Source organism: Bactrocera neohumeralis, chromosome 6 (genome assembly GCF_024586455.1).
Source record: "Bactrocera neohumeralis isolate Rockhampton chromosome 6, APGP_CSIRO_Bneo_wtdbg2-racon-allhic-juicebox.fasta_v2, whole genome shotgun sequence".
Lineage (NCBI taxonomy): Eukaryota > Metazoa > Arthropoda > Insecta > Diptera > Tephritidae > Bactrocera > Bactrocera neohumeralis.
Window position 1 is genome coordinate 23,596,969 of NC_065923.1, and position 13,307 is coordinate 23,610,275.

The 13,307-nt window shown below is 35.3% G+C and overlaps 1 protein-coding gene across 9 annotated transcripts in view; it reads right to left on the bottom strand.

The window, feature by feature from the left end:
• LOC126761061 (protein furry) overlaps positions 1 to 13,307 on the bottom strand; it is a 143,820-nt gene that overhangs the window by 128,671 nt on the left and 1,842 nt on the right. For all 9 annotated transcript variants that reach the window (XM_050476983.1, XM_050476981.1, XM_050476980.1 and 6 more), the window contains exons 2-5: positions 2,643 to 4,186; positions 2,431 to 2,568; positions 266 to 606; positions 49 to 187 (exon numbers count right to left, since the gene is read on the bottom strand). In XM_050476983.1, coding sequence (XP_050332940.1) covers positions 49 to 187; positions 266 to 606; positions 2,431 to 2,568; positions 2,643 to 4,186 — 2,162 coding nt within the window. The remainder of the gene's footprint in view (positions 1 to 48; positions 188 to 265; positions 607 to 2,430; positions 2,569 to 2,642; positions 4,187 to 13,307) is intronic.

Consider the following 13,307-nt stretch of genomic DNA (forward strand, 5'->3'; position numbering starts at 1 on the left):
AACAAAATAAGTAAGAAGCTTCCACTAAAGTTCATCATCACTACTCACCTTAATGGAGCGCCCAACACAGAGTAAATCGTAGACAATCTCACGCATCGCGAAGTCCAAACGCTCTTGTGCTATGAATTGTATGATTTTCACAAAAATATTCAGCGGTGTATCACGTGGCACGACACCTTTGGAACCCCTGCGAGACAAATGTAGAAAAGTATTATTAAATAAATATCAAAAAATATTTTTTTCTATTTTTAATTAGAATACTTACTTTGGAAATAGCGAGTTCACAATGCTTTGCAGTCGCGAGTGTGTCGCCGAGTTCGATTCACATTTTATGCGTATCATGTAGACCCATAAGAGCCGATAGAGTGACTCTAGCGCTACACGGCTCATTTTTGCATCGCGATTTTTCAAATTGCTCAGGCACATGGCCAAGAAGTAGTGCCAATTTGAGAGAAAGAATGCTTTTTGCGATACACAGAGCAGGCAAGTGACTAACGGAAATAAAGCTAAGCGGTGTTTCGATTTTGTTGAAGCGTCCAATGTCTGTACATACAACAGCTCCACGAAATTTTTCACACAAGGAACATTTACCTCATTTTTCACAGCCTGGAAGAGAGATAAAAAGCAAAGGGAGACAATTTTATGAGTTTTGAGCAAGATTTTTTATTATAACGGTTGCTAATTATAATAAGAAATTTTAAGGGGCGCGAAATAATTTAAGTTCGAGTTGGTGCTATTTTCGAAAAAAATATAATTTTTAGATACATACATATATTGCATGTTGTTGTTGTTGTTATAACGGTTTATCAATCCCCACACTTCGCATACTTTGTAGCGGCAAATTTATTTTAGAGACGACATAGAAAAATATTTTCGAAATCAACATATGTATGTACATATTTTCGAAATTGAAATTATATTTGACGATTAAAGTATCGAAAAAATAATTTCGAAACCATTTTGGTTTTCAAGATTGAAATTATTTTCAAAAATTAAAAAAAAATTATTCATTGAAATAAACACTTTCGAAATCACAACAGATTTTCGAAATTGAAATTACCCTTGACAATTAAAAAAAATAGAATTCCTAGTTGTTTAAGCATCGAAAAATAATTTCGAAACCAAAATAAAAATTCAAGATTGAAATTATTTTCGAAAATTAAAAAAATATTAATTCATTGAAATAAATACTTTCGAAATCAAAACATTTTTCTGAAATGGAAATTATTCTTGACAATTAAAAAAAAATAGAATTCCTAGCCTAGCCTCGACATACATACATATGTATGTACATATGTACATATGTATATGTATTTGTAAATAATCAAACATGATTTTCGAAATTGAAAATTTTCCAAAAAATTTGAAAGGATACAATTACCAGACCCTTAAGCATCGAAACAAATACATTCGAAATTAAAAATATATTTTCGAAATTTAAATTATTCTTGAAAATTAAAATAAGAGTTTCGTAAGCATCAAAGTACATACTTTCGAAATCAGAAAAGATTTCCAAATTGAAATTAGAATTGAAAATTTAAATAACATGGAATTTCTATTCTCTTAAGTATTAAAATAAACATTTACGAAATCAAAACAGATTTTCGGAACAGAAATTATTCTTGACAGTTAAAAACAGATAGAATTCCCGCTTAAGCATCGAAATTTAAACTATTCTTACAAATTTAAAAAGATACAATTCCTAGGTCCTCAAGCAACGATACTTTCGAAATCAAGAAATATTTTTGAACATCAAGAAATTTCGAAAAAAATTTTTTCGAAATTGTAATTCATAAAAAATCAAAAATACAGAACTCCTTGTCCCTCAATCGTCGAAATAAATACTCGAAATTAAAAAAGTTGCCCAAAATCGGGATCTAAGTCATAACCGCAAATTCGGCAAATTTCATCAGATCAAAGTACAACACATGGCTGCAAACTGGAATATTTACTTTTCTAACGAATTTCGCCAAAGCTTGAACGTATCAATTACTATGAAATCAATTTTTCAAATTCAAAACTTTATTCGAAAACGATTGAAGATTATAGCTATTAAAAAAAACTACAATACATACAAAGACATAAATAAATAAAATTCGAATTTTAAATTTGAGTTCGAAACTTTTTCGAACTTTTAATAGGTAAAAAATATGCTGAAGTTCTGATGCGACTTAATACTCTGAAACTTGATTTTAGGTTTTCGAATTTTCGTTTATTTCTATAATTCTTAAATTTTTTCGAGCACAAGCTCAATCTTTGGTTTTTATGAAATATCAATTATGGGTTAGCAGTTTTCAAAATACATACGCATTTTCAAACGCTCTATAAAACCAATGATATTTCTTTACCAACACGATGAAATAATCGATCAAACCCAAGACCCTAGCCAACTAAAATTATTAAAAATTTTAACCATTCAATTATACTCACCGCAGCTACTGGTACAAGAATCTCCACAAACAGACCCGCCAGCGCATGCTTGATGTCTTTATCCTTAACTTCGAGAAAATACTGACCACATTCGTGCATAAATTGAAAGGAGGCCTCGAACTCCTCAATAGGCACCATCTGTGTGAATACAACAAGAATTACAGTTATTATATTACACTACACCACATACACATATAGAACACATTACACACCTTAACGCGAAAGAATTTCATACCCATCAGCAGGCTAATAATGCACTGCGTCGTCGTGTTGGAGGCCTCTTTGGCGCGCAACTCCTTCAGCTCGCTCATGAAACGTTTGCGCACCGACGAGAAACGACTCTGCGCCAAAACGCCAATCACCTCCGCATACAAATCGGCAATCATGTGTATATTGTGCGCATTCGGGTTGTTCTGTTGGCCCTCCTTATGCTTGAAATGCTTAAAAGCCAAATTCTCAATATTGCGTATGAGATCCTCATGACCCGGATGAAAGGGCAACTGTTTGAGTATTTCGATTAGCGCTAAGCAAAAAATGAATTCCACCGCAGCCTCACGGCGTTGCAGCTGAAATTCCAAATCGGTGGTGGGTTTCGGTGTCGTGTTCTTTTCCAAGCGTTTGAGATCATTTTTGATTTCACCATCGGACAGTTGGCGACGATGCCACGCCAGCAGCGTGTGCAACAGCGATGGCAGGCAATGTTCGGCCACCGAACCGAGCGCCGACAACAGCTGGTCGAATTGTTGATCTTCGCCGCGTTGCAGCAGTTTCGACAAATGCTTGTCGGCGCTCTCCATCATCACCAGTTCAATCTTCTTCTCCGCCTGCACGGTGAAATCGCTGAATAAATTGCGCATAACAATTTCGCCTGGGCGCAGCGTGGCGGCGGCGTCATTGCCACCGGACATTTGTGCGCCGCCAGCGCCACCCTGTGTCAAGGGCATGTCGAGGGCTTGCGTGTAGGAGATGACGTTGATAATCGAGGTGCGCGAGTGTGTGCCCCACGGTAGGAGCGCTTGACGTGGCGGTATGACAATGGATACGGTGCTGGCGAGTGTTGCGTTCGCTGTTGTTGTTGCCGTTACTGCCACCGACGGTGTCGAAGTGATAATGGCGCCTGTTTGTGGTAGGGTGCGTCCGACGCCAACGCTGCTCTCATTCCCACTATTATTACCGCTATTATTATGATTGTTTGTGTTGTTAACACTGCTATTTGCTATATTACTACTGTTGTTGCTGTTGTTATTGTTGTTGATAACACTATTGCTCGCATTATCTACATAGGCAACATCTGCGCCGATATGTGAGGGTGACTCATTTATGACACTACAATCGATATTGAAGTGCTGTGGTGCCGGTGCTGTGTTGTGTTCATCATTGTTCGGCTGATTGCCGGCGAGGTTTATTGGTGAATTCCCGCCGCCGCCTCCGCCACCGCCGCCACTCGTGCGTGAGGATTTCGGTGTCGATGTGTATTCGTTCGTTGAATTTGTCGAATTACGTTGTTGTTGTGTTGGTGTGTTGCTGTTGTTGGCGCTGCCAACTCCGCTTGCGCTCTGCTGTGTGTTACTGTTATCGTTTGTTGACTGCTGCTGTTGTTGTTGTTGCTGTTGTAGCGGCTGATAACCATCGTCGGCGAGCTTTTGATTAGAAGCAGCTGTGTTTGGACTGTTTGTCGGGGAATTTAGGATGCAAGTCGCATTGCTTTGTGCTGTCGTCGTGTAGACTACATTGTCACTCGCTTGCTGGTGGGTAGCTGGAAGTAAGAAGAAGGTGTAGATATAGCAATTGGACTTTGGCAAATTGTAAATAAAATAGCTTTGTTCCAGGAAGTCATTATTACAATCGAAATCTTATCTAATTTTTCTGAAACAAAAACAATGCAGGCATTTGTTGGCTTTAGAAAATTTTCCATTGCCCTTTTATTATCTATAATCAGGTAGGTCAAATGCAATTATCAAGCTCAGACGATGCACCAATAAAATTAGAAATATTGATAAAGCTATTGTCGGAAAGCAAACATTTTGTTTGTGAACGATTTAGACAATTCTTTTGTATGTACATATGTAATCTCAAACAAGAGTGACCATTTTTTAAGTTTATGAAAGAAAGAATCCTTCAGCTCAGTATGTGCAAACTGAAAAAGTGGTACCGTTTCCACTGAAATTTTATACGTGTGTCCTGTACTTACACCTAACCTTCAAAGGCGTCCCGTAAAGGTCCGCTTAAAAAGTGCCCCCAAAAAAGGTTGCCGCAGAGTATAACCTGACAAAAGTCGAAGATCTCGTATATGCAGGCCGCCAATAGAAGTTCCACCAGAAAGCTAAGAGAGTAGGCTAAAGACTCAACCGTTACAGTAAGACCTACGTAACCTCAACCCAACTAAATTTTCTGCAGCCCGGACTTTCAACTTAGCAGCGCTACTAAAAATTAATTGGGGACACTGTCTTCTGCCGAATTTAGGACAACAAACGAATGTGTAAACAGGTTTTGAACGCAACCTGGGAAAAACTAAGGACCAAAGAACAGTCAAATCTGTGAAATTCGAGGAAGATGGAGTCATGTGTAAAAGTTCATGCAAGTGAGGAAAATTCTCCGAGCGCCATTCACTTGGGAGTGGCCAGAAACGAATATTTTACATATGGCTCAAGCAGCTCACGACTTCCGGTATTAGACCAAGTATCCTCTGGGTAGCCGAAGTACATGCGTTTGAAGGCGAGCTAAAGGGAGAAGCCGAACCACTACTCTTCAGGGTTGTATCCTGGGTTTGTGACCCGCCACGTAAAAAACGCCGCCAATGAAAAGGAAACCACAGCCTCGGATAAGAGGCCATTGTTTATGACAACCATTCTAAACGCATTACGGATTACGATTTAAGGGCATGCACCTGGAATGTCCGATCCTTTAATTGGGAAGGTGATGCTGCCCAGCTGGTGATATCCTCGTAAAATTAAAGGCATCACCGCACTGCGATGGACGAGACAAGGACTGAGACGAAGGACTTCTGGCATTTACTACAGTGGCCATATAAAAGACCGCAAATTTGATGTGAGATTTCTGGTGGGAGAAAGACTCCGACGCCGAGCCATAGCTTTCATCCCGGTGGATGAACGTCTAGCCACAATCCACATCAAAGCGAAGTTCTTCGACATATCGCTGATTTGCACCCACGCCCGGACGGAAGATAAGGACGACTATGAGCGCTTGGAACGCACCTATGAGAGCTTGCCGACTTTAACGTCATGGTGACAAAGAAGGTATCTTGGACCGCAACAGTCGGTAAATTCAGTCTGGACGAAGCAACATCCCCAAATGGGTTGAGACTGATCGACTTCGCCGGGGCCCGAAATATGGTTATCTGTAGTACTAGATTCCAGCATGGGAAAATTCATCAAGCTACCTGGCTGTCTCCGGACCGAAAAGCCCCCAATTAGACCGATCATGTTTTGATAGACGGAAACACGTATCTAGTGTTTTAGACGTGCGTATGCTTCGAGGTCCTAACATTGACTCGGACCACTATCATGTTGAAGCCAAGATACGCACCCGCCTCTGTGCAGCAAAAATCGCACAACAACAAACGCAAGGAAGGTTCAACGTCGAGAAGCTGCAATCACAACAGGCAGCCGAACGAATTTCTACTCGACTTGCACTCCTGCTCTCTAAGAGCACTCATCGGCAACTCGATTTAAGAAAACTATGGGACGGCATTTCAAGGTCCATTGGTATTTAAGAGTGCTCTGCCCAATCCACAAAAAGGAAAGACCTCACAATGTGCGCCGACTACCGTGGAATAAGCCTCAACATCGCATATAAGGTTGTAAGAGCGTATTATTTTTATAAATGGCGCTATTCAAGAGATATGGCCAAAAGGTTACAAAATAGCATCGCCATTGTCAAAATAAAGGAAACCACGACCTCTTAACTATAATCCCTTGAAATTTTAGTAAGTTCAAAAATAAACAACTTTTTCGGTAAAACTTTGGTTATGCTAACTGATTCAAAGTTCCACACTAAAAATAAAAACCTGTTCCCACGACAGTCGCGTCTAAGTAACCGGAACGGAAACGGTTTTTTATTCAGCTAAGGACTGTCAACTCGTCACCATCTTTCGAAATTACGTCAGGAATCAATTATTTAGACGAAGAATTTCCTTATAAAACAGCATGATAATGAATTTTGTTGCCGACAATTGTTCGAACTTTCCCTGGGAATTCATCATTTACAATTTCAATTTTGATTGCGAATATAAATGACTTTTTGTTATTTAATTCATTTATTTGCGAAATTTTTCAATGGAAATTTCACCCAAAATACAACTTTGAGCACGTATTCGCGAGCAATCTAAAGCAAATTCACGAGTCATCAAAGAAGCTCACACACATTTATAAATATGATTAACTAAGGGCAATGAGCAACCTACGACAATTAAACGTGAGGCCAAATGACTTTGAAAAAATTAGCAAAAAAATTTATGTAAATAAAATAAATATATCAAATTGCTGACAAAGAGTCATTAATGAAGAGAAGAAAACCAATCAAATATTTTGTTAATCAGAAAAGGTTTCAAAATTTGCAATAATCACAATCGCCTTAGGCTTTATATTACTTTTTATAATATTTTTTTAATAATTTTTTTTAAATCTTTTTTTTTTTATTTTTTTAATTTCTTAAATTTTTTTTATATTTTTTTTAATTTCTTAAAATTTTTTTTTATTTTTTTTTAATTTTTGCATATTAAACGTAATTTGTACAAAATATTCTACAATTTATGATATTATTTATCGAACTGAAGCTTGTGTAGCTCTTTAAGTCAAGGCTTTCGAATTTACGCCTAATTGTAGGCAACATTTTCTAACTTTTTTTTAATATTGCCAATTTTTAAGTCGAAAATATTCATATTCTGCAAGTTCTATTCATGTAACTTTTAAAATCAAGGCTTTTGAATTTGCGCCTAATTGTAGGCAACATTTTCTACCTTTTTTCTAAATATTATTAATTTGTAGATCGAAAATATTATTATTCTGCAAGTTCTCTTTAAGAAGCTGTTTATTTATCGGAATCGTCGATATCAGATCACTATAGCATGCAGCTGCCATTCAAACTGAACGATCAGAGTTAAGTGCTTAATGGAAATTTTTTTTATTTGACAAGATATCTTCGCAAACTTTGGCATGGATTATTTTTTAAGGCCATGTTACAAACTCCAAAAATTTTGTTCAGATCGGAACAATATAACATATAGGTTACATGCAAACTAACCTAAATATTGTTCAGATTAGACCACTATAGCATACTATATATGTAGCTGCCATACAAAATCAAGATAATGATCTTTTTAGAAACCTATTATGCTATAAGAAATGCACCTGTGAAGGAAATATTCAATTTAATTTTTTTTGCGCCTAATTGTAGGCAACATTTTCTAACTTTTTCACTTTATATTGTCGAAATGTTAAAAAAAATTACTCATTCTGCAAGTTCTTCTCAAAAATATATAAAATAAAAATATTTCGTTTCACACATATGTATACATACATATGTACATATGTATATAAACTTATATTGCTATACAAATGTATTCAAAAACCGTTAAAGAAAAAGTGCGAAGCACGACAACGCACAAAACAAAAGCGTGTCCATAATTGAACTTGGAAAAAATCCATTGATTGATTTTGCCACATTTGGACATTCGAAGGTGTGTAATGTGCCGTTTTTCCGCAATTTTATCAGCTTTTTCAGCACAGTGTTGCCTTGCCTGCGTGCCTCAGCGACGCTTTGCAATGTTAATAATAAACAGACAAATATTCAAGGGGCATGAGGGGACGGCGAGAACACGTGAAAGCGCTTAGGGAAATGAACTGCGTGAAACAAAGAGTTGATAGATTTCAAGTGATCAATATTTCCAAAGTTGACGTTAATGACAAAGTGACGTTAATGAAAGTAGCTATGTGTGTATATGTGAAGATATATCATGCCTAGTTGCTTGAAATTGATAAAAATTTGGCAATCGCTGAGTGTCCGTCTGCAATCAAATCCTGTGATTTATACCTAAACATTTTAAGCCATACTAAAGCAAGATAATGACAATTGATGCAGAGGGATAAACTCCTAATGGGTTTTGATTTAATCGAAATTGTATAAAGTGGGTTACTAAGGAAATGCCACAAAAAATATAAATATACATTTGTGACTTAAAAATAAGAAAAACCGTTAACTTGGGTTGTACCGTTGCTATAATACCCTTCAAAAATAGAAAAGATTCCATACAAGGATTGGATTTCGATCGATCAGTTTGTATGGCAGCTTAATGCTATAATGGTCCGATCTGAACAATTTGTTACAGGTTTGTGCTGTTATCCTGGAACATTAATACATGCCAAATTTCATGAAGATATCTCGAAAAATAAAACAGTTTTCCATACAAGATCTTTATTTTGATGGATCAGTTTATATGGCAGCTATATGCTATAATGGTCTGACCTAAAAAATTTGTTCGAGGATTGTGCCGTTACCTTGAAACACTAATACATGCCAAATTTCTAGAAAATAGCTCGAAAAATAAAACAGTTTTCCATACAAGGTCTTTATTCGGATCGATAATTTTATATGGCAGCTATATGCTATAATGGTCTGACCTAAAAAATTTGTTCGAGGATTGTGCTGTTATCCTGGAACATTAATACATGCCAAATTTCATGAAGATATCTCGTCAAATAAAAAACTTTTCCATACAAGGTCTTTATTGTGATCGATAATTTTATATGGCAGCTATATGCTATAGTGGTCCGATCTGAACAATTTGTTACAGGTTTGTGCTGCTATCCTGGAACATTAATACATGCCAAATTTCATGAAGATATCTCGTCAAATAAAAAACTTTTCCATACAAGGTCTTTATTGTGATCGATAATTTTATATGGCAGCTATATGCTATAGTGGTCCGATCTGAACAATCTCTTAGGAGATTATATCGATGCTTTAAATAAATAATCCCTGCTAAATTCCATGAAGTTATCTCGGCAATTAAAAAAGTTTCCCATACAAGGACTTACAAAATTCCGATCTTTAAGCTAGTATGGCAGCTGTATGAGAGATCCGATAGGGTCTGGTCCGACAAATAAGCAGTTTCTTTGCAAAATTTCAGATCGAAAAACATCTAAACCACATATTTAGTATGTGTTTATTATTCCTATGAAAGCGAAGGGTTAAAATTGTAAGGCAGTGGACTAACGCAAGAGACGACTGTATAACGGGAAAATCTCGTAAATGTATTACAAATCTGCTTAACGACTTATGGAAATCCAACACTCTACCAAGTTGTTGCTACCTTTCTTTCGAAAAAGCATACCTTCTACCAGACAACTTCGACTATGGGGGGGTTAAAGGAAAAAAAGGAAAGAAATATGGTGATGTTTTAATCTTAAAAAGGTCTTAAATGAGTCTAGAAGATCAAAATATTTATTTATTACTAAAGGTCTTACTTAGCGCAAGGAAACCTACATGATTCACCCTCACCAGAGGGCATTAAAGCTATTTAGAAGTTTTTAGGGTTATAAGCCGATACTGCTTTGAGAAAAGTAAGTTCAAGCTATACATAATTTGAAGTTCTCTACCACTGAACACTATTCATGTATTCTAAGATGAAACGGGTGAGTCATTCATCAAAACCAATTCTTTTTTGCTGCTCCACGACAATCGGGTCAACGACGCGAAATTTTTAACCGGCCAAGGGCTAGGCAACATACTTTCAAATCACTTCAGAAATATTTTCGATCGCAACAACAACTTTTTTTGTTATTTTTTTTTTTTATTTTGTTATTGTGTAATTTTTTTTTAGAAATTAATTTTTTTGTAATTTTCAATTTCTTAAAATGTGAAAAATTTACTCTACAAAAGTTGTATCGATATTTTTGTTGATTATTAGGCTTCTTGTTGTTTTACTAGCATAAAATTTGACTATATTTCGAACTTCGAAAACGATTATGAAAATACTTTATCCAAAAAATTCAAAAAAATTTAATCAAACAAAACTCAAATATATAAAATTAAGTCGATTATTAGACAAATATTTTCAAAAACGACTTTTTATAAATAATTAATTATTTTCTTAGTGAAAAACGAAAACAAAAATTTTAAAACGAGTTTTGAAAAATTTTCAAATTTAAAGATATTTCAAAAACGTCAGCCGATGCTACAAAATGATTCTGCATAATTTCTCCGTTTGTAAACAAATCAAATATTATTTAAATTTTCACATTTAACATACCTTTTATAACTCACACATACAGCTGAAGTGAAAATAAATTTCGAATTCAAAGCAAAACAGTACGCACTGGTGTTACAGATAAACTTGAAGTGCGCAGATTTGATTGCAAATGCGATTATTCACAGCTGATAGCTAATTTTCACAGTTATACACCTTTGTACACAAGCACTTTATTAATAAATATTTATGATATGTACATATGTATGTATGTATGTGAAGATTAAGAATTGATAACACTGGGAAACACAGGAAAAAATATTTTTTTTTATATTTTTTTGTTTTTGAAGTTTTTATGAAGACTTTTTTTCAGAAATTTAACGGTATTTTTCAATTACTTATCAACGCATTACTGTTGTTCACTATACACAGCTATTTATACATAAATCGAGCTTCTTTGATTTAGCAATTGTTTACAATAAACCGCAACAACACTTTATTTGTATATAATATTGACAAAAAAAAAAAAAAATTTAACACTTTTATGAGTTGGGTGTGACAAAAACAAAACAGAAATGTATTAATTAATGAGCGCGCGCTGAGACGCGTGAGCTTACGCTGCGTGCCATTAATTTTCACAAAACAAAAAACACAAAAAATAAAATACAAAAAAATAAATAAATAAATAAAATGAAGGAGAAAAAAATAAAAATAAATGAAAAAAATAATACCCTTCACAAATAAAAAAGTTTTTCATACAAAAAATTGATTTTGATCCTTCAGTTTGCATGGCAGCTATGGGCTAAAGTGATCCAATCAGAAAAATTTATTCGAATAAAGTAGCATATCGTTGGATGGTAATATCTGCCGAAATTACGTGAAAATATCTTATAAATTAAAAATATTTTCTATACAAGAACAAGATTATAATCGTTCAGTTTGTATGGCAGCTATAGGCTATAAGTGATCCAATTAGAAAATGTTACTTGAATATAGTAGCATATTTTTGAAAATTAATCCATGCCAAATTTCGTGCAAATATCTCGCCAAGTAAAAGTTAGTGCTCCGATAGCCTGTACAGGGTATTAAAACACAGAACACAAAAAAATAAATACAAAAAGCACAAAAATTAATAACGAAAAAAATATAAAAAATTATGAGCTCAGCAGATGACAAAAATATGACGCGTTCCACTACATGCCGCCGAGGCACCCGCACTGACGTCCAAATGAATGCCACAAGCTCGAAACAATCAGAAGTTCGATAGGCGAATTGCCGACAAACACATTAATATGCTACATGTATATACATACATACATCCATATACATATGTATATACACTTGTACATGCGTATGTAAATCAGTGTAATATCGTGCGCGAAACCGGCCACAACAACAACAAGCACGCGGCTATTAGCTGCTGAAATCAAAATAATCATCACCAGTTATAGAAATTTTCGAACACACAAAAAAACATAAACGAGTGTAAATTATAAACACTTTGCGCCACAAAACTGTAGATATGTACGGACATGATTATATTTATACTCAGCTGTAGATGTAAGTTTGTATGGCTGTGTGCTCCAAATGAACTTACGCATTCGCTTGTTTAAATAAGTAGCTTTAAATGTGCTAGGCTATATACAAACACACACACACATTTGCATAGTATATTGAGGAAATTTTGTAACTTTAAGGACGTCAGCGTGGGCACTAAGCTCCGCGCTTTGCCTTTCCGCTTAATTCACACCACAACAAATTAGTAGTTACTTGACTTTTCACAAGGGTTGTGCAATAGGATTTCAATTCGTAACGATTTATCATGGCACTGGCAACTATATACAATATATTCGATTTTTTCAAAACCGTTTCGCAACACTTGAAACAAATAATCAAATCAGAATCATATTTTTATTGTACACACATACACACTAATATCCGCACATGACCGCTTGTACCGTCGATATGTAATAATATAATATGCACGCTTCGTCACAATAAATTTCTAAATTTTTCGGTTTGGTTAAAAATTTGTAATTTTTATGCGAGTATCTGGCGAACCGTTCGAACGACATGCAAATACGACGGCAGCTAATCATAAACTGTTGCCGCTAAAATAAGCCAAATGAGAAGCAAACCTTTGGAGGCAAAAAACAAAACAATCAAAAAACAAAAAAAAATCAAAAACAAAAAAATATAACAACAAAAACAAAAATATCATACAACTTATATACAAATATGCATACATATACAAAAACCATCAACGATAAAAACGAAAGCCAGCAAGAACACATATAAACGAAGAAATCCAAAAATTATTTCAAAACGAACTAAAACAACAAAAACAATTACATGCAAATACTACATGCACAACGGCAATAGAATGAGGTGTACAAATACAAAAACACACTTCGAAACAAAAAACAAAAATCGAAAATAAACACGAAGAGCCAGTGAAAACAAAGTAAAAGCAAACTGTCTATATAGAATGGTTACTAACACAACCACCAACACACAACAGGCAGTCAATCTTGACGCTATTTGGTGAGTCAAGCGATAGTAGTGCGGGAAGGCGGCTGGCTAAAGGCATTTCGATTCCAACAAATAGTCTTACACGGCATTCGCACATTCCACTAAATTGCCGGCACTATATTTTCCGGCGCTTTTTTAT